Source organism: Ornithodoros turicata, chromosome 1, assembly GCF_037126465.1.
Source record: "Ornithodoros turicata isolate Travis chromosome 1, ASM3712646v1, whole genome shotgun sequence".
Lineage (NCBI taxonomy): Eukaryota > Metazoa > Arthropoda > Arachnida > Ixodida > Argasidae > Ornithodoros > Ornithodoros turicata.
The window spans coordinates 50,244,695-50,264,163 of NC_088201.1; the positions used below are offsets into that span (position 1 = coordinate 50,244,695).

Sequence of the window (19,469 nt, forward strand, 5' to 3'; positions counted from 1 at the left end):
GTATGCGGGCTCGCCCGCCCACTTGTCGGTCGGTAGGTTGCCAAGGCCACCTAGGTCCCTCCAGCCACTCTCTGACTGGTCTCGTCCGCGCCGTGTACGAAAGAACTGAACTGCATGTTTCTTTGAAGATGATCTGGTTAATTATTCTGAATTATATAGCTAATTGGGCAGAGTACAAGAAATACTACTTAGCGAAGACAACTGCAAACCAAATCCCAATGGTTCCATCTTCATGCAATGCACCAGTTCTTTTTGTTTAAAGCTTCGGCCTAATTGTCTTGGACACCCTGTATACGGGTTCGGCAGCGTCCCGTGTGTCACTAGGCAGTGTTTGTGTTCATACGGCAAAGTGTTCATTCTCGTGCTCCCCAATCAATGGAACCCAATGGAACTGCCACATCCACACACAACTACAGTCCACGTCGCACAGGAACCTATTAATGCTTCAGGGTTGTTGATGAGAGTCTGAACAACATTTCCTGTACACATTAAGGTATCGCTTTATTATCCACTTATGTATTCTGAGGAAAAAGTTAATCCTCGATTTACGAACCTTCATTTTATAAATTACCTCACTTTGTGAACGGTACCCTGTAAAAGAAGGTACCCTCTTGTATTTCTCCCTCAATTTATAAAACCCCGCTTTCAAAAACGTGAATGCATTTTTTTGGGGTACGAAACCAGAATATCGAGACATTCGTGACCTCAATTCATGAGCTGAGTATGCTGTCATCGGAAGGTCAATACAATGCACCATGTGTCCATACTAAAAGGGGGTAGAACAGCCTACTACGAAAGCTGTTTTTACGAATGCAGATTCACCTATCTGCGTGAAAGGGTGACAGGGTTTCTCGTACAAGGGCAGGTAAAAACTTACAAACATTTTAAATGCACACCTTGGAAGGAGCAAGACCATGAAAAGCCCTTATGGACAGAGATAAACCAGATATTTTCCAATAAAAGGAGGCAAATCCGTACTTAAAGGGACTATGAAATTTCCCGAACCCCCATACTTTTTTTCGATGGAAACTGTTCTTCCCGCAGAGAAACTAATATGCCACAAATTTTTCCGGACGAAATCGCTCCACTCTGCGAGGAGCGCACGCTGGAAATGTCTCTTCCGCGTTCCTCCTCTCCCGCGCATATTTCCCTGCCGATGGTGTAACTGTACGGACCGCACTTCGGTTCCCCGTTACGTCACTGGTGTTGCACAATGGCAAGTAATGCCGCGAGCTCGCGCTGTGGCTGCCGCCACTGCCGAAATCTGCCGATCGCGCGAAAGCTGCTGTCATGGAGACTTCCACTCCCGATGAACGCATACGCGGGATCCTACGGCGCATGCTCCTGGCGGGATTCCTCGGCTCGGCAACACGTCACGATGACGTGTTGCTGAGCCGGCCGTGGTCGCGTCAAGTTACCTGTTGTGTCTCCGCTCGGCAGCTCGCCACGGCGTGGCGCTAGCTGTCCTCCCTTCGCCGCTCCGTTTAAATTCGCTCCCGAGAAATCCGCTCGTGCGACGAAAGTAAAATTTCGGTTCTAGACTCAGAAAAATGTCTTCTTTCGAACGAAACGAAGAAAAAAATCGTTTCATAGTCCCTTTAATGCTAGCTTATATTCTTCGGGACACTGGGGAAACCATTGCAAAATGAACCATTTTTATGGACATTACGACCATGATAGCAGAGATACCAATGTGGTCAAATTGTCTGTCAAAATGAATGCTGTCCCTTGTAGGACAACATGATAGGTAGGTCAACCACATAAAGAATATAGAGCACTATGTTGGAGATAGGAATGACAAGAAGAAAAAATAAGAGGGAGGAGAATATAGAAAATAATGCAGAATATAGTATAAGAACGCAAGCTAGCTGGTGTATGTTACTCATACAAGACATGACCCTGATTTTGGGGCAAAGACGCAGACAACACACGAAGTAGACGTGACTCAGTCTCGTCCCGTCTACTTCCTCAGGGTCATGTTTTCTATAAATAGAAAATAAGAAATGTGGAGCTGTATGTCCAGTGCTAATCTGTCAGTATGTATGTAGTGTTACACGGTAATGTTCATCCTGAGCAGGGACGATATTGAGGACACAATGGTACAAAGGTCATTACAACGCATTTGCAACAATAAATGTGATTTACCAAGTTTCACGAAGTAATGCTCACTGGGCAATATAGACCATTCCAGGCATCAAAATCCTGATTTATGCACAATTTCTCAGAAATTTTGGCCTTTCATATATCGACGGTTTGGCGTTCAAATATTTGCTATAAAGTTTTCCCTCACAGAGCACACAAAAAAGGTTTGCCGCTCGATAGGAAACCTTCAAAACTTCTAAGCGTGATGTTCCAAAAGTATGGGATCCTAAATACGTCATACACACACGTTTATACGGGTGGTAAAAGTTTTGAAGAGGTCAGGATTCACCCTGTCACATTTGATATTGACTCTGGTCTGCTATGCCTTTTTCTACAGCACATTCCAAAGGTCTGTGTTCCTTGGGTATGGGTTACAAACTGATGTTTCCCACTGCAATTTTTTCTTCTGGTATTATAACCTAATTTTGGAACGTGCGTCTGGTTGTGAGTTAAAATGACAATCAACAGATTTCAGTGCAGACTAGTTCCATCATTTAGAATACTCATATTTCTGCTTACACTTTTAATTATTTTTTCTCATTTGTTGTATTCCGTTGGTGTTCGGTGTCATGTCTGTAATGTGCCTCTGGCACATCACGTTTCCCCATTTGTGGGAAAATAAAAACATTGCCTTCAGATAGTTCCTTCTAACTCTGTCCTATTCTCAAAATCGAAGGCATTATTGTCCTTGGAAGAAATTTCTGTGTGATAAGGACGACGTCATCACTACAACTAATTCTCAGCGGCCTTTGACGAGTCGACTTACAAAAAAATGTGCAGAAGCACTGCAGCATCATTGAACAACATCTCATAGCCATTACATTGAAAATTAGAAATGAAATGAAATCTGAAAACATTGGCTTACACTTCTGTGCTATCCCAACGACTTCCCATACAATCTTTACATCTCTTGACCCAACATAAATTTTGTTTAGGCTTATTCCAGTGTACAGAACACCATCTGCACAACCGTATATGTTATCAACATAGCAGCAGCCAACGTCAATAATGATGGTGGCTTGAAAACCAATGCATAAACAACGGCATACAACTTACGGCATAAACAACAAGGATGGCAAATAGTCCGGTTTGTGAAGAGATAGAAATGCTCTGCAGTGTGGAGTGGCAGATTTTAAAATTTCCTTTTTAACTAACGTTCATCGCTGAAGGGTTCCCCAACATACTGGTTCCCTTAACACTTTGGATACTGCACCGCACTCAAAAAGCAATAACAACACGAGACATTATGGAATGTGCACAAAAGACAAGGACAAAAGATGGGAACAACACACTAATGTTTCCATAATGTCTTATGTATACCAACTAGCCCAACGTCTTTTGTTACTGAATAATAACACAACCTCACACACGCCAACGGACAGGTGACCTAACGTCACCCTTGACAAACCGTAAGCGCAACTGATACTTCAATCCCTTTACTTTTGAACCTTACCTCAACAGCATTTATCAGCTACACTTTCACTCATCATCGGCTATTTCAGTGACCTTTAACCCCATCTCTCCTTCGTGTCTAAGAAGGTGGGGTAAGAGTGAGTCTGTTCTCACCCTTGCCTCACAGGGTTGAAGGTCTCTGAAAGCCACTGAATATTCAGTTGTCACAATCTGATACGTAAATGTGCATTCCACGGCATAATAGCACACAGGGAGTCATTGTGCACACTGATCAGGTGGACACGATGGAAAGTAACTGTTGCGAGGCTGAAAAACACAAACGGGTGAACGCAACGCAAGCCTCAAGATGCCTAAGAACTGGAACAACCGAAATACGAAGATCCTCGAAAAATGCCAGACCGAGGCGGGAACCGAACCGTGCTCCTCTCGACTACCGGTCAAGTGCGCTAACCACTACGTTACGCTGGCACGCGCCTTTCGACTGGTTCGGTTCCCGCGGCCGCCTCGGCTCTTTTTCGACGACTGCCGTATTTCGACTGATCGGGTGGATTCTTTCAAACTGTGCTGGAGGGCACGAAAGTGCGACACTCACCAGGATTGCATCTCGAATATTCTTTTTAATATCTTCTATTTTTTGTTTCTTTTCTCTGAAAAAAGGAGGCAACAAGAAAATTCTTGATATGTGCCCATTCCACTGCGTCACACATCCCACTCGCATGCGCAGTGCACAAACAGTTCACTATTGTATCCTACTATATTACATTACATTTCTTTCCTGCATTCAAGTCTAGGCTACAGACCCTTTGTCACATAACAGCAGTCGGTTGTTGGGAGATACAAAAATACATTCTACTATTTTTCTCAGACAGGGTTGCCACCAATATGGGTTTCACCTAGACAGTTGGGAACACATCACTGATGCTGAGCACTGAGTGGCAGAAATTCAAAGATGCCAATTGTTCAAGAATCGGCAGAGCAAGTTATTCTCGTGAACCGCACATGTCCTGGACAAGGAATGCGCCCCCAAAATGGGGGAAGACAGCACAGCTAAAATTGTTGACGGAACGTGGAGTACAAGCACTAACTTTATGTCAAGTATCATCACAGTGATTCATTACCAGACGTAAGACAGATTTGTTGCACACTTCCATTTCTGTCACAATATGAGCACAATAGGGTGCGACAAGACAAAGTCAGGCGCTGCGCCTAATATCTTTGCCCAATAATAGCCAGCAAAAGATACCATGCTATCACTTCATCATATCATGATGAAGCATAGCTCTCTATATACCGTTTACTTCAGAAACTCTTGGCTCTGAGAATTCTTCAATTTTGCACCATTCTCGTCATCTAGACAAATCAAGAACATTCAAACACAGATTACATACCCTGCCAAAGTTAAATATAACAGCAGCTCTGTAGTGTAATACTAATTTGTGTTTCTTTCTGCACATTCAAAGTTCTATTTGAACACATCACCAGTTCTATTAATGATCAGAAGTAGCAACGATTAGTTCAGGTGACAGGAATCGCCCCCAAACTTTTGATCCACTGCGCCAAATCCTTGTTTATTGGCAAAGCATGCTCATCCTTTTAAATCACTGAGTATTTTGGACTGCTTCATGCAAGCATTTTCCTTGCTTTGCTGTACAGGTTATGCTCTGGTTCACAAAAAGGGTGGCAACCCTCTCCTCAGACCTAAAGAATCAAAGCTGCAAAAGACACAGCATTGTACTTACTCCTCACTAAAACCATTCACATGGAGTATTCTCATCTGTTTCACTATCGTACTTTTTCCAGATTCACCAGCACCTGTAAAACAAGACACAATAAAAAAGCCTCAATGAGCCAATGGTGCAGAGAGTGCACTCGAGAATGATGGATCTTCGAAGCAGCAACAGTACAAGAACCACCGTAGCCCTCCTGACTACTGTGGAAAAGTGTTGGAAAGGTTCTCACAACAAATTATTCTACAAGATGGCACTCACTCACCCACTCACACTTACTTCACTTCACTCACTTGTACTTTTGAAGGAGCATTAATTTTCTAGCCGTAGAGGCTACATGATACCACGACAACTAAACTATACCGCAAACCCACAAACTCCCAGCAATACCTGTCATTTCACATCTGCCATCCCCGAAATGTGGAATTGGCTACCCCCCCACCCCCCAACACCAAATAGCACCCAAGATCAAATAACCATCATTACCTGGCTTTCACTTCCCTTTCTTTCTGACAGACCCACTGAATTCATAACAGAGATAAGTAACTGCAGCTATGCAGTCCCTTATTCTCGTGCAAAAGTAAGGAGCTTTTTCTTGCACCAGGAAAAATGTGCATTAAGTACATCATGCCAAGAGGGTATACACTGCAGAAAGTGGCCAGACATGTTTTTATTTGGCATGAAATACTTGGACGCACATTTTGACCTGTAGTGTAGCAGCTACTTAGTTTCTTTACAGAAAGCCAAACAATAGTTAGCTGCATAAAATAATCACAACACAATGATTGAGCCCTGAAGCATCTCTCAGCAGCACACAGGAGGTGCAACCCAATATGCCACCTCTATCAGTAATGGATATCACCTATCATTGATTAACTTGTCCCTATGACATTGATAACGGCAACTGAAGATAGAAGCAATGAGATTAAGACACAAGGCATGAACATGGGTTTCGATACCAATAGTTTAGACTATTTCTGGCTAAAGCCATAATTTCTATGAACGAGGAGTGTCACAAGAACAGTCTTACGTCTCACCATGATTACAAACGTACAGCTCAATTACGGCCAAAACAAAGAGAGTCCCTCTCCAACAACTTATCCATCAATGGGGAATCTTAGCTTCACAAGACTAGCCGTAATACTATATAGTGTGTTACCCTTTAAAGTGCAAACCGGAAGGCCGGAACTGAGTAAGTTTGAATAATTTTTGTAGAATAATTTGTCCTGAGCCTAATTTTTGTTTGCTACTCTGACATTTCCTACCCAAACTTGATGAGTCACTTTCTGTTAAAAGTTAAGCCATTTGGACACCTCTGAGCTATAAACCTGTGGGAAATGCCCACTATTAAGGGCTTTCCTGCAGCTGCTGAATTGCTCTTGCTGAGATATATCATATTAGCTGAGCAGAAGCAAAGCTGCATATTTCAGTGTCCTCTGTGATACAATTATGATCTTCAAAATTCACGTCAGGGCCGTCACAAAATTCAGAATTTCAAAAGAATCAATCTCAGTGAACCTTGTTACTTCAAATAACATGACGTGACAACTTTAAACTAGACATCAAAATTACTGTGCAGGAAACATTCAAATTATAGACAGCTGCTTGTTAATCATTCAGAACCTTTATAAGTTGGCAGAGACCCCATTAATGCTGCTATAACCACAGGCCAGTTTTGTACTGCTTCAATGGAGTAAAATATGGGTAACAGGAAGATGGCTGTGATGATAAAGGGAACTCAAGAGTACTTTTGTTCTAGCAAGGTATCATTCATCCGGTGTGTTTTACAGTGCAGGGAAGGAGCAAGGCTAATGGCCCATCAGCAAGCGGCATAAACTGGGCATGACACTAAATGACACAGAAGGTGCCAGTCAACACTTGGTCAAATTCTTGCCGAATAAATGAAAAACAACACGACAAACACCACTGATTACCTCTCACAGCCTTCAGGGTGCGATTTCCCTCCAGAAATGCTAGATATACTGCATCTTAGTTGCAAAAACAGTAACTGCGGCATTTCCTCCCTTGCATTTAGCCACTCGTATCATAATTACTTAACACGAGCGATACACCCTCCTATATGGACGCATATTCAAGCATACCTGCTCGACGAAAATAGCAATGGTACCGTCCTCACATAACCAAAACATGAAAAAAGTACGCGTGATAACACTAATCGTAATACAAGGTTGGGCTTTTTCTTAGGATGACACATGGAGCCTACACTACTGTGTATAGGATCCCCAGGCCGCGCAACCGCAGGCCCCAGTACTCTGGGGCTTGCGATCGCGCACTCCCCCCGCAGCGCCAGTAAGGACATCACAAGCGAGGCATTATTAGCCAAGTATACTCAATATATCATACATAATAAGTTAGGCTTAGCCGAATTGGTTACAGCTCCGTCGATCTCGCACCAAATCCTGTTAAGTGAGGTACAGGTAGCAACGATTCACCTTGCTCGTGCGGAATCAACAGCCAACAAGCAAGCACAAAAGAAATATCGTTATCTAAACGTGAGGCGATCGCGTGCAGATAAATCATAAATAGAAGCATTTACAAAGCAGTTCATGCTATGAAAATTGTGCCGGTGGTAACATTCAGACGGAAGCTTTTTTTTTTTTTTTTTTCACGATCAACAACTGTCGGTAGGCACTAAACGATTTAGGAGCCTACAAACCTAGTAATAACAGCCGGTGTGTCGCTCTATAAATCTGTTTGTCCTTTTGAATCTGTTTCTCGATTTTCTTATTGGCTTCTTTTCGACGTTTATCCTCTTCGGCGTCGCTCTTCGAGCTCGAGCCTCCAAAACAGCCCATGACATTAGGCCTAAGAATGTCTTGCACTTCGCCGCGGATTCAGAAGATTCTCACACAACAGGACGCGAAACACGGGCAGCGAAGTTATTCCAGGTACATTGCGGAGTAGTTTTCCATCCAAGCGATACAGTTTAGTCACCACCGAAGAAAGGGCTGATCATCTTCTGAAACACACATGGGTGCTCATCCACCTTAGCAGTCGCTTGCGGAGGATGGGTGGGACTGCGTGTGGGATTATGGGTAGCTGGCAGAGGACAAGCAACGACAGAAAAATTAACTGCAGGGAAAGAAAGTAGAAATGACAAAAACTGTTGTGCATGATATGCCACCGCGAAAAGGAAGTTGCAAAGTCGGCCAGGCAGCATGACGAATTAGGGGTGAAAAAAAAAAATGCATATTTAGAAGAAGTATATATTACATAAGAGGAGGAGGTGTGTTTGGGGAGGGGGGGGGGGGGTACAGATCTAATTCAATGAATGCCCGTCGGCAAGGTTTTAGGAACGCCGGCAGGCGATAAGCGACATGCAAACCGTCCCATTATAAGTTTAAAGCCGGTAATTCATGGTTTTATGTCGCGGGTCAACTATGATCATGATCATATACGCGGCACCGCGGTGGTCTATTTTTTTTATTAATTGTTTCCAACCTGAGAGTTAACGTACGGAACTATATGCAGTGTCTTTGACTATTTCTGCAAAACTCTGATCAACTGCACAGGAAAAGTTATTTTTGTTTTATTAATATAAAATAGATTTTTTTTTATTACTTTTTTTTTAACATGAAAGCTTTTGCGTAATATGTGGAAGTTTACTAGCTGGATAGTTGGGAGCATGAGTTGCTGGATATAGACGCGAGCCGTTAATGGATCCATTTTAATTATTGGGTAATTAATCAATTGAATTGTTTTCAAAAGTATACGTTGTAGCGCCTTGGAAGCGTCCCGTGTCGAGAATTGAGCGGTTTGTTAACTGTTTGTTGTGCGTTAGAGAATTGTTAGAGAATTTCGATGTTCGTGTGATTAATCGCTATACATTAATTAACCAACTAGGAAAAAAATATTATCATTGAAAAAAGCGCTGCTTCAGTTCAGACACACCTTCCACATCTTTCTCTGCTGACGCGTATACTGTACGTACGCAATGTGCATCACGCTGTACATGAGCGCAAAGAACGTGCTGAGGGCAGGTTTCGGTTTGTTTCTTGCCATATAATTCGGGGCATTACGTCGCGAGACAACTGCGGGTTTGTTTCTCACTGTGACTACTATTTCAAATGGATAATTAAATTATAATCAACCATTTCGGTAACCATACTAGTGGCACATTTACTTTTAAAAGCAACTATATATATCGTGTCCAAATGCAGCTCCAAACCATACATCATCCCAGCTCTAGGAGAGAATGATGCAATGAATAGAGTTCATTTTTTTCTCCCCGGGTTCCTTTAGGGAAATCATGTTCTTTTTGTTGATCCAATAATCACCCAGCAATAAGGGGTCAAAGCAATGGGGGCACCTGGTGGTGGAGCTGGTGAAAGGGCTCGCCGTTGTCGGCTTCACAGAGGGAATGTTGCTGGGGAAATGTGCGTCCTGGGCGGACTTCTAAGGGAAGTGTGCCAACATATGTCTGAAAGGAAAAACCCCAGACAGCACAGCCGGCAGCGGGATTCGAACCCGGTACCTCCCAGCCTCGACGTGACATGGCCAGCACGCTAACCACTGAGCAGAGGTGGGCACCCTCACGAGGGCGTGTGAGGGTGAGGGTTTCCTCACTTACCCTCACCTCACGATATTTGAGGTGAAGTGAGGTGAGGGCCAATTTTTCTGGTGAGGTGATGAAAATCTTCATAAAATTTGAGGTGAGGTGAGGAAAAGCTTTTTAAATTTTTTGAGGTGAGGTGATGTGAGGAAAATTTTCAATTTTTCTAGGTGAGGTGAGGAAAAATTAAAAAAAAATGAGGTGAGGTGAGGGGAGGAAAACTTTATGAACGCGCACTTTATGAAAACTTTTTCCGCGCGTACACGGGATATCTTTCCTTCTTTTTGCAGCTTCTGTCTCTCACCTGGGCGGGGACTGTCCTCCTCTCTCGCCGGTGATACGCGCAACTTTTACGGGTATAGACCACTTTCTGTTTACAAACATGTGGCGTTCCGAGAAGACCGGTTCGAGGTTATATTTTGCTCTGGTTGGCAAGAAGCGGGAAAAACGCGTCTGCTGATAGGCCGAAAAGGCTGATAAGGTTGATAGGTGCCCACCAGCATGCTTTGCGCGGCGGCGAAACGTAATCGATGACGTAGGAGTGCAAGTGGTCTATAACAATCGTTCCACGAAGCGTTGTCTGTGATTGATTAGGCCAAATCTGCCAGCAAAAAAAAAAAAAAAAAAAACGTTACATTGATACCCCTGTCACACGGGCATTTTCGATCCTGCTCGACCGAACCTGCTTGAACCCAATGCAGATCGGATGGTGCTACACGACCGCTTCCAAGCAGGATCGAACTTTGATCCTGCTTGACTCAAGACAGCTCCCATAACAGGCTTGAGAATTTCAAGACGGCTCGACGGCCGCCATTTGCATCCTCGACCCCGGTGAACTGTCATAACTTAAGACGGCCGTGTAGCAGCGTCAAAACTCGAGCGTGCTCGGGAAGTTCGATGCAGATCGGATTCGAGAAGGATCGAAATGCCCGTGTGACAGGGGTATAAGCAATTTCACGAGTTCATTGGCAGTCACTCAAAGCCAACGCGACTTTAATGATGAAGATTCTTCAATCCCTGCGAACGACACATCGAATGCGCAAATAGCTTGAAAAAATTGAGGTGAGGTGAGGAAAATTTCAAAAAAAATTGAGGTGAGGTGATGTGAGGAAAAGTCTCAAAAGCTCCTTTGAGGTGAGGTGAGGAAAAATTTCAAAAAAATTTTGAGGTGAAGTGCGGTGAGAAAAAATTTCAAACATTTTTTAGGTGTGGTGAGGAAAATTTTTCTCCCAGAAAATTGAGGTGAGGGCGAGGCTCGTGAGGACAAACGCCCACCTCTGCCACTGAGCCACGGGAGCTGGTAATGGGGGCACCTAGCGCTGATACATCTCGTAATTATAATCTCTTGCATCCGCCAATCCACTGAGTGCGGCGACTAAAAGCTGTGTGGAACAGTTGGCTATCGCTCGAAAAAGTGTTGTAATGTGCAACTTGTACCAGTTTTCGATTGACATTTTCGTTTAATTTTGAAAAAAAAAAAAAAAAATGAAGAAGAAATCAGTTTTTCCAAACATACCCGTACTAGAAGCAAAATTTTCTCATAAGTTTCCTTTCCACAACTCCCACATCTCCAATCATTACGTTTTGTTTTGTTTTGATTCCGCGTCAGCGCCGCGAAGCAACTGTAGCTATATGAGCGGGTAAGATGTGGATAGATCGAGAGAAGACAGCAGAAAGGAGTGAGGGACAGCGGGGTTAGTATGCGGCTAGTTGGTGATACTGAAAACCATTAACAATTGAGTGCTAACACACAGGAAGACAGAAACAACAACAAGAGTGCGGTGGGTCTGATTATTTCCTGTCTTCTTGTGTGTCAGTTGTCAATGGTTCAAAAAGGGTATCCTCAGAATTTACCGGACATTTTTGCCTATTTCCAAAATTGTACCCCCTCAGAGTTTTCTTTAATTTTAATTTTCACTGTATTCGATGCCCTTTCTTACTACCATACCGGTACAACAAGGTACACACAGTGACGCTTTCTTGGTTTATTGCATGAAAGCTAGTGTCATGCAATAAACCAAGAAAGCTTCACTGCGTGTACCTTGTTGTGCTACTACCTATTGGACGTCAACTCTGCCCTATATATATTTTCTGCTACCATACCCGGTAGTAAGAAAGGGCATCGAATAAAGTTAAAGTCCTAGGTATACCCTGCGTTGGTATATCGAACGTCGGCTAAATGTTCAGTGAACAGCGGTAGATTCGCGCTAAGTGACCCGTGTCGCCAACACTCAATCAACATCTTGTAAAACTGCCGTTGTTTATGGCATATAGTTGATAAAAGTCTGTGCCTATACTGATACCAAGAATATGCGAGTTCGAACCCGGCCGAGTACGCCAGCATCTTCGTGGCACGGCACAAGTTGCTGAGACACGTCGTCCAGGAACGTCGGTGTCATGTGCTCAGATTTGAGTCGTGAGAACTTTACACGCAATTCCAATAATTTTTGAAAGAACCCCGCAAAGCATGATAGCTTCGGACTCTCCGAGAGTATACGTGACGGGAGCGCTGTCGTCTGTTTCCTAGCAAAAGCAGTGCGCGTCTCCGCTCTCCGCCCCACGTTGTAAGGTTGCCAGCAGCTGTGGTGAGGCTAGGCCTCCATGTATTACAGCAAGCCCGAAAGCTTCGCGATACTCCCATAGAAAACTTGTGCCGAACTTAGTTTGCTTACTTATCGCAACGGCGCTCGCCACATGGTCCAGAATGGTGGCAGTGTCGTTGGATGGCGATCAGAGTAAAATGTGATAATATGCCTAAGAGTATTAAAATGGCTGTTTACAGTACGTATTTTGATGAATGCAATTCAAGTAGCAATTGCATATGTGAATGTTCACATGGGTATGTAGAAAAAGTGCGATGAGATGACGAAGGTTCGCGTCGTCTGCTATGATCGTCTGCTGCCGCAGAACGTTCCGGCCGACGGCTAGCATTTAAATTGCTTCAAATTAGCATTCTGCCTCAAATTTCGATAGCTTTAACGTTTGCTCGAGGGCATAGCGCTAACGAATTACGCATGAGTGGTGCTTGAAGCCACACTGGGGAGAAGCTGCCGCACGCAATAGACGACTTCAGAAAGTCCCAAAGCGCTTAGCGCAGCTTTGAACTATGGGAACTTGCTTATCAGAAAGGAGGAGAATGTCTCCAAGCTGTTTCGATTTCTCCTCTCTCAACCCACTGTCCACGAGGTGACAACGTCGGCAAAAACGAAACGTGAAGGACCGTTCTCCCTTCCTCATGACCCCCCAGCCCCCCCCCCCCCCTATCCCCCAGGATGCAACGTGTGCACAAGGAGCACTGGGATGAAAGACGAGGCATTGTATCTGTTTGTCCCTTCTATGTTGTTCCAGCCTCAGAACATCAGTTCTTTCATGTTCTTTCATGAGCACTGGGATGTGCACTATCTATAACCGTATGTCGTTCCTGTTAACTGTCGTTCCTCTCGTGTCTGTTAACAGCTTTTTGGGCCATGTAGAGAGAGCCGATGTTGCAGGTCGAGCATCTCCGGTCTTCACTCAACGTTGGAAGTCCCCTAGCAGCTGTGATGAGACGGAAATCGAACTTCGGGGAGCAATGTTGCTAGACGCCTTCCAGAGTGCGCACCCCATGGCGTTATACTTCTCAAGATTAGAAATTAATTTTATAATACTTCCGCTTCACACAGAGAAATAATGTTTTGGGAAAATACAGTGTGGCATGAAGACACTTTAAAACATAATGAAATTAAAGATTACCGAAGGTAACCGCAGGTTAGCGGAGGTAATTAAATCTATTAACTAAGGTCTAACTAATCTAAAGTAATTAACGTCAATTAAAGGGAAATTGAGAGTAGTTAAAGCAAGTAAACGTAATTAAAGGGAATTAAATGAAATTCAAGATTACCTCAGGTAACCTGCGGTTGCCTTCGGTAATTAAAGGGTAATTGAAAGAAATTGAGGCTAATTAAATGTTAAATAAATAAATAAAGGAATTGAAAGTGAAGTCAGGTATAGACCGGAAGTGGATACCGGAAGTCAAGTTTAGACGGGAAGTGGACAACCGGAAGTCGGGTTTAGACCGGAAGTGGATACCCGGAAGTCAAGTATAGACCGAAAAAGGCGCTTAATGGGCGCGTTAGGTTCGTGCTCCGGGAACATTCCCTCTTTCATGGGATCACTTAACACCTCCAAAGTGACTTCCTTTGCACGTTCCCGGGTGCACCCTGCGCACCCCTTCTTCGGTGCTGGGGAGCCAGGGAACGCTGGGGAAGAGCTGGGCCAGTTCCGGAGCGTGACGCATGTTCCCGTGTACTGCCTTTCGAAATGGCGCAGCCGTTGCAACGGTTGCAACCGCCCATGCTCTTTGTGTTTCCGGAATCATCGGGTGTCGGCGGTAAATAGTTATAATATTATAGAGGACTGCTGTGGTGTACTGCTATGTTTACTTAAAAGCAGACGACAGAAGAAAGCTCAATAGGTGGCGCGCGCTCAGCGGCTCTGGCGCTCGGCTTCCGGATAGTCTCACAAACACCATTAAGTGCAGACACCAAGGGTACGTTCCCCTAAGAACCCGGGATATGGCGCTCGGGAGTCTTCTTAACGCGCCCAATGCTAACGCATCCCTCTCGCATTTACCGCTAAATCGGCACTGAATTTTTTAGCCCCTTCTTCGGAGCCGGGGAGCCGGAGAACGCTGGGGAAGAGCGAGGCCAGTTCCGGAGCGTGCCGCATGTTCCGGTGTACTGCCTTTCGAAATGGCGCAACCGTTAGAACACATTGCAACCGCCCATGCTCTTTGTGTTTCCGGAATCATTGGATGTCGGCGGGAAATAGTTATACGATTATAGAGGACTGCTATGGTCTACTGCTATGTTTACTTAGAAGCAGACGACAAAAGAAAGCTCGATAAGCGGCGCGCGCTCAGCGGCTCTGGCGCTCGGCTTCCGGATAGGCTCACATAGAGACACCAAGGGTATGTAGTTCCCCTGAAAACCCGGGTTATGGCGCTCGGGAGCCTGGCCCTATGTTGGATGTGCCTTTTGTGGTGGGGAGGGGGAGGGTTGTACACCTTGGGGATTATCGGGGTGCTGGGATAACCCCTGAGTCATACTGAACAGCCTTGCGAGTCATTTAGTTTCTTAGTTTACCGTTATGTTTAGTTACTAAAAGCTGCGATAAAAGTCAGATGCGCTCCGTTGAAGTCATTTTTACCGTGCTCTGTATTTCCCAGAACGAGTTGCACATTGTTTACTTTTGCACCCAGAGCGGTCTGCCTGACAGTAGATGGCAGCATGGGAGACGTCCGGGGCCGGCTTCACATTTGTCTGAAAGCATCCGCGGAGAATCCAGAGGGAAAAACGCACAGCAAGTTGTCTGCGCAAAATACCCCTTTTCCATAGCAACAGTATAGGTCCAGGTCTGAAGGAACGACGCTCTTTTATTTTTTCTCTGTCTCTTTCACGATAGAGTCACGATTCAAGCATGAACAAAGTGCCTTCGCTAATGTTCTCATCGCGTGGTTATTAAAGTTCGCTCTCTTCGATGGCGTACCTAACATATAAAGATGCGAACAAGAAAAGACGAAAAAAGAAACGGGCGAAATTAATACTCTTCACCTCAATATGGAGCCAGGTTTCGATTACGCGATGTTTTTTTTTTAGTGCCTCGTTCCCCGAGATCGCGGCTTCGGCGTCGTCCCCAGAAGGAAAAGCGAACACAGCATAGCGACGACGTCGATGAGAACAATGTTAGCATGGCGCTTGCATTATAGTGACGACGGCGACGAGGACAATGTTAGGACATGGCGCTTGAGTGAAAAAACACCCTTAGTGATTCTGCTTCAGACGCCATGGAGATACCGGGTCATGCTGACGCACAAGCTTTGCACTAGAACGCGATCGAACGGAAGCGCAGAGGTCGCCGAGCCGCCAACAAGAGGGCGCGACGTCAGGATCCCAACGTCTTGCCGTCGAAGCTGAGGCAAAACAACGTAGACGGGAAGACCCTGCAGTGCGTGCCGCCGAAACAGAGGCAAGGCGGACTCAGCGGCAAGACCCTGGCAGCACGTGCCGCCAAAGCGGAGGCAAAGAGGCGTCAGAGGCAAGCGAAAGCCGAAGGAGCCACGAAGGGCTAGGCAATTCAGGGAGAACCCGTTTGGGTACAGGCTCGGTCTGCGATCGCTTGTGGTTCAAGAATGATCTCGCCGCGCTGCCGTTCACTTGCTATACACTGCTTTGACTAGAACTGGACGGTTAAAATGACGGCTTTATGTCGACCGTGCTGTCGCTGAAATTCGCATTACACAATAGTAATCGTCCTGTGATTTTTTAAGTTTATTCTCTTTCGATACTGAGTTCCCCACTTGCCACACCCCAATCAGAACACTTGTGCCTGCACTGTTGCCTCGAGAAGAGGTATGCCGTGGGGGTGAGGGCCTCTGGACGACGTTCCTCTCACTCGTCCTGTTAGGGAGTGACGTCACGTTGACCTCCTTGCCGTCGCAGCCCAACACCTCCTAGATAGTAGAAGGCCTGCGCACTGCCCAACTCACGAAGGCCTGCGTGAGCTTTGCGAGCTGCTTCGAGTTTTTCTCTTGTTCGCTCTTTCATTGACGTCATAAACAGCATCCACAGCAGGCCTTCGTGTGTGACGCTGTGTCACGTGGAACGCAGGCCCGATGCTATCTAGGAGGTGTTGCGCAGCCTCCCCAGCTGGGAAAGCAGCGCTGATCTTTAAAATGCGTTTATTAAGAAATCTAAGCGCTTTTCGGATGAGAAAATTAGCCAAGTAGATTGTCGGCCGATGCCCAACATAGTGGTATCCGTTTCATAGATGGGTTTCCGGATGCGACCGTCCCTTTAAAATGATGCCGCACGGTGCTCTGAAACGTCTGCCCAGTACTGTACTACACGCCAGAGTATCGAGGCAAAAAAGTGAAAAGAAAAGAAAAATAATCGTTATGGCAGTGGCGTCGCTAGGGTACGCGTCACCCGGTGCGGGAGCTCTTTGCGTCACCCCCCACCCCTCCCCATGCCCCCATTAACGGATACCTTTCCGTACCAGGGGATTCACGATAAATAAACATATTACACCATAGTCAGAAAAAAAAAAAAGTGCCTCGCAGAAGGCTCCTCATGTTGTTTTTGGCGTCATCGTGCCACAGAGAACGGGAGGAAGCGGCAGTATTGGTGCGGCGCGTCACCCCTTCCGTCGCTTCACCCGGTGAGGACCGCACCCCCCGCTACCCCCTAGTGACGCCACTGATGCTACGCTATGGCAGAGGTGGCCATCCTCACGAGGGCGGATGATGGTGAGAGTGCCGTCACCCTCACCTCACGCACATTGAGGTGAGGTGAGGAAAAATTTCCGAAATGGAGTTTGAGGTGAGGAAAAATTTATTTTTTGCATTGCCTGCAACGTTTGGAGATGTGGAGCGGCTATTTTCAATAGCGGGATCACTTAATGGGATACTCAGGGACATTTCGAAATTCCTATAGTGACTGTGTAAATAAGTTCGGTACATTCTTCAGAAATGAGAAACAAAGTTGGTTTGGCGGTCGGGGACTCGTTAGTTGTCAAAAGAGCTAGGAAGCTTATATCGAAACCGAAACTCCTGAAGGCTCCTCTCTCCAGCCTCCTGGACCCTGCATAACGTCACAGGTAGTCTCGTGCGCTGTTTACTCAGTTTCGGGAGACATGGATGACGAGTCATCAGCTCCATTGATTTCGTTGCAAAGTATTCTCTCCACTGGTAGAACGCAGAACCCACAGAAAGGTGCATGTGAAGAATGCCGATGGGGGTGAAGCCCAGTGTTGCTGGACCGCTCTTTCATGGAGGAGCGCCGAATCACGCAAAGGAAAATATTTGTTTTCTAATTATCTGTGCCACCTGGGGATGAGAAATTGTGTCCACTGAAACATCATACGGTATGGATCGATGTTGCGCTGTTACCTCAACACGTTTTTGGTGCGGAGTCTCTCTTTAAAGGGGCACGAAGAGCCAGTTTGTCTATTACCAAGGTAACAGAAATGCTTTTGTACTGTGAGATCGGGCTCTCTAGTCAGTCAAACTAGTCAGTTGAGTCAGATACATGAACAAGTCATTATAGGTTATGTGTGCTTTATGTGTTTAGATTTTCTATAAAGCTAAACTTTAGTCAGTCTGTAACCATGTGTTTCACATAATACTATAAACGTATTTTTATTCGCGATCTATTAATTTTCGCGAATTTCGCCACCGCTAAAAAATCGCGAAAAATTGTACTCGCTAACACAGCTTGACGTTTGTCCCGCGAAAGGAAACAGTCCTGGAATCGCGAAATTAAATACTCGCGAATAACTTCGCAACTGACTGAATGCGCGGTTCGCGAAAATTAATACATCGCGAATAAAAATACGTTTACAGTGGAACGATAGTACAGGGTGGGTGCAGGTAAAGTAGCCCCACATTCATGCACGTATGGCGTTGTGGGGCTACTTTATCTGCTACCACCCTGTACATGACCACCAATGACCTCACTGTTGTAAGAAATGGAGGAAACTACACGCGCTTTTAGTGCAATAAGCGCACATATGCTGGCATGCATTCCGTATTGCCACAAGTTAACCCATTGAGCTTTTAGTGACCAGTTAGCAGCAATGAAGTTAGGTGAAAAGGCACAAGAGGTTTGTGTCTTCATAAAGTAATTTTAAAATTAAGTAATAAGTTAAAATATATTATATAGGTTAGTAAGTCAAAACATAAGTCACTAGTAGCCTGTACAGCTCGCCTACCTGATGGCTTCAAAACAAGGGTCTTTGAAGACGAGGTCCCCGAATTCCGGCTACAAATGAATAAATCTACTATTTAAACAATATTGATCGATAATATAAAATCATAACAGACAAAAATGCAAGATGTACACATAGCTGTAGCGATGTAGTGTAGCTGCACACCATCCCGAAAACGAACTTCGCAGCTCTATTATCATTCTCGCTTGAGCAATTCGATAAAAGCAATTCCTCTTTTGCCAGTATAAAAAAGAGAAACAGCTCAAAATTGCTCGGTTTGTGCAACTTCTCTACCCAAGTACCCAACGTCCAATTTTTACTGATTGTACATGTAGTGGATACTTGATGAAACCAGGATGAACCAAGCAAGGTAATGAATCTTAATAGTGGGTACTTGGAACTTTTTGTCAGGAATCAACCAACGAAGCAGTAAAAAGCCAACTACGACATATTACCTACACCTACCCACTCCTAACAGAAATAGCAATAAACATCTACCCGAGAAATGTCATCATGACGTTGGTAGACAGACTGAAACCGAAACAAATCGGAAGGGGAGGGCTAGGTTCCACCACGGTGGTTCCACGAATGGCCACTTGTTCGCTGCCTCCTATTGAAAGAAAAGTAGAACCGACGGTTGCGTCCCTTTCAGGGACAATCGTAATCCCCTCAACACCGTGGCTTTCGGGTGCGACTTCGTTCGCCCCTAGCTTGGAGCATAGTTCAACTCTACCAGACTGGTGGCGCTGTCGAACACTATGACGTCATGTGTTTACAAACAGGGAGAGGTCTATTGTGAAGCGAAAACTTTTTGCGGAAACAGGTTAAGGTGAGACGAGGCAAAAAATCATGAGACAAGTAGGTTGAGG

General features: G+C 45.1%; 1 protein-coding gene across 3 annotated transcripts in view; it reads right to left on the bottom strand.

Moving 5' to 3' along the window:
- The window catches only part of LOC135378240 (guanine nucleotide-binding protein G(s) subunit alpha), a 28,132-nt gene extending 19,787 nt beyond the window's left edge, over window positions 1-8,345 (bottom strand). For 2 of the 3 annotated variants that reach the window (XM_064611202.1, XM_064611201.1), the window contains exons 1-3: window positions 7,960-8,345; window positions 5,295-5,367; window positions 4,148-4,202 (exon numbers count right to left, since the gene is read on the bottom strand). In XM_064611202.1, the coding sequence (XP_064467272.1) occupies window positions 4,148-4,202; window positions 5,295-5,367; window positions 7,960-8,098 (267 nt within the window). In that variant the 5' untranslated portion in view covers window positions 8,099-8,345. Of the gene's footprint in view, window positions 1-4,147; window positions 4,203-5,294; window positions 5,368-7,646; window positions 7,884-7,959 lie in introns of those variants that run through there. The other variant, XM_064611203.1, reaches the window with a different exon arrangement.
- Window positions 8,346-19,469: the final 11,124 nt, after the last annotated feature.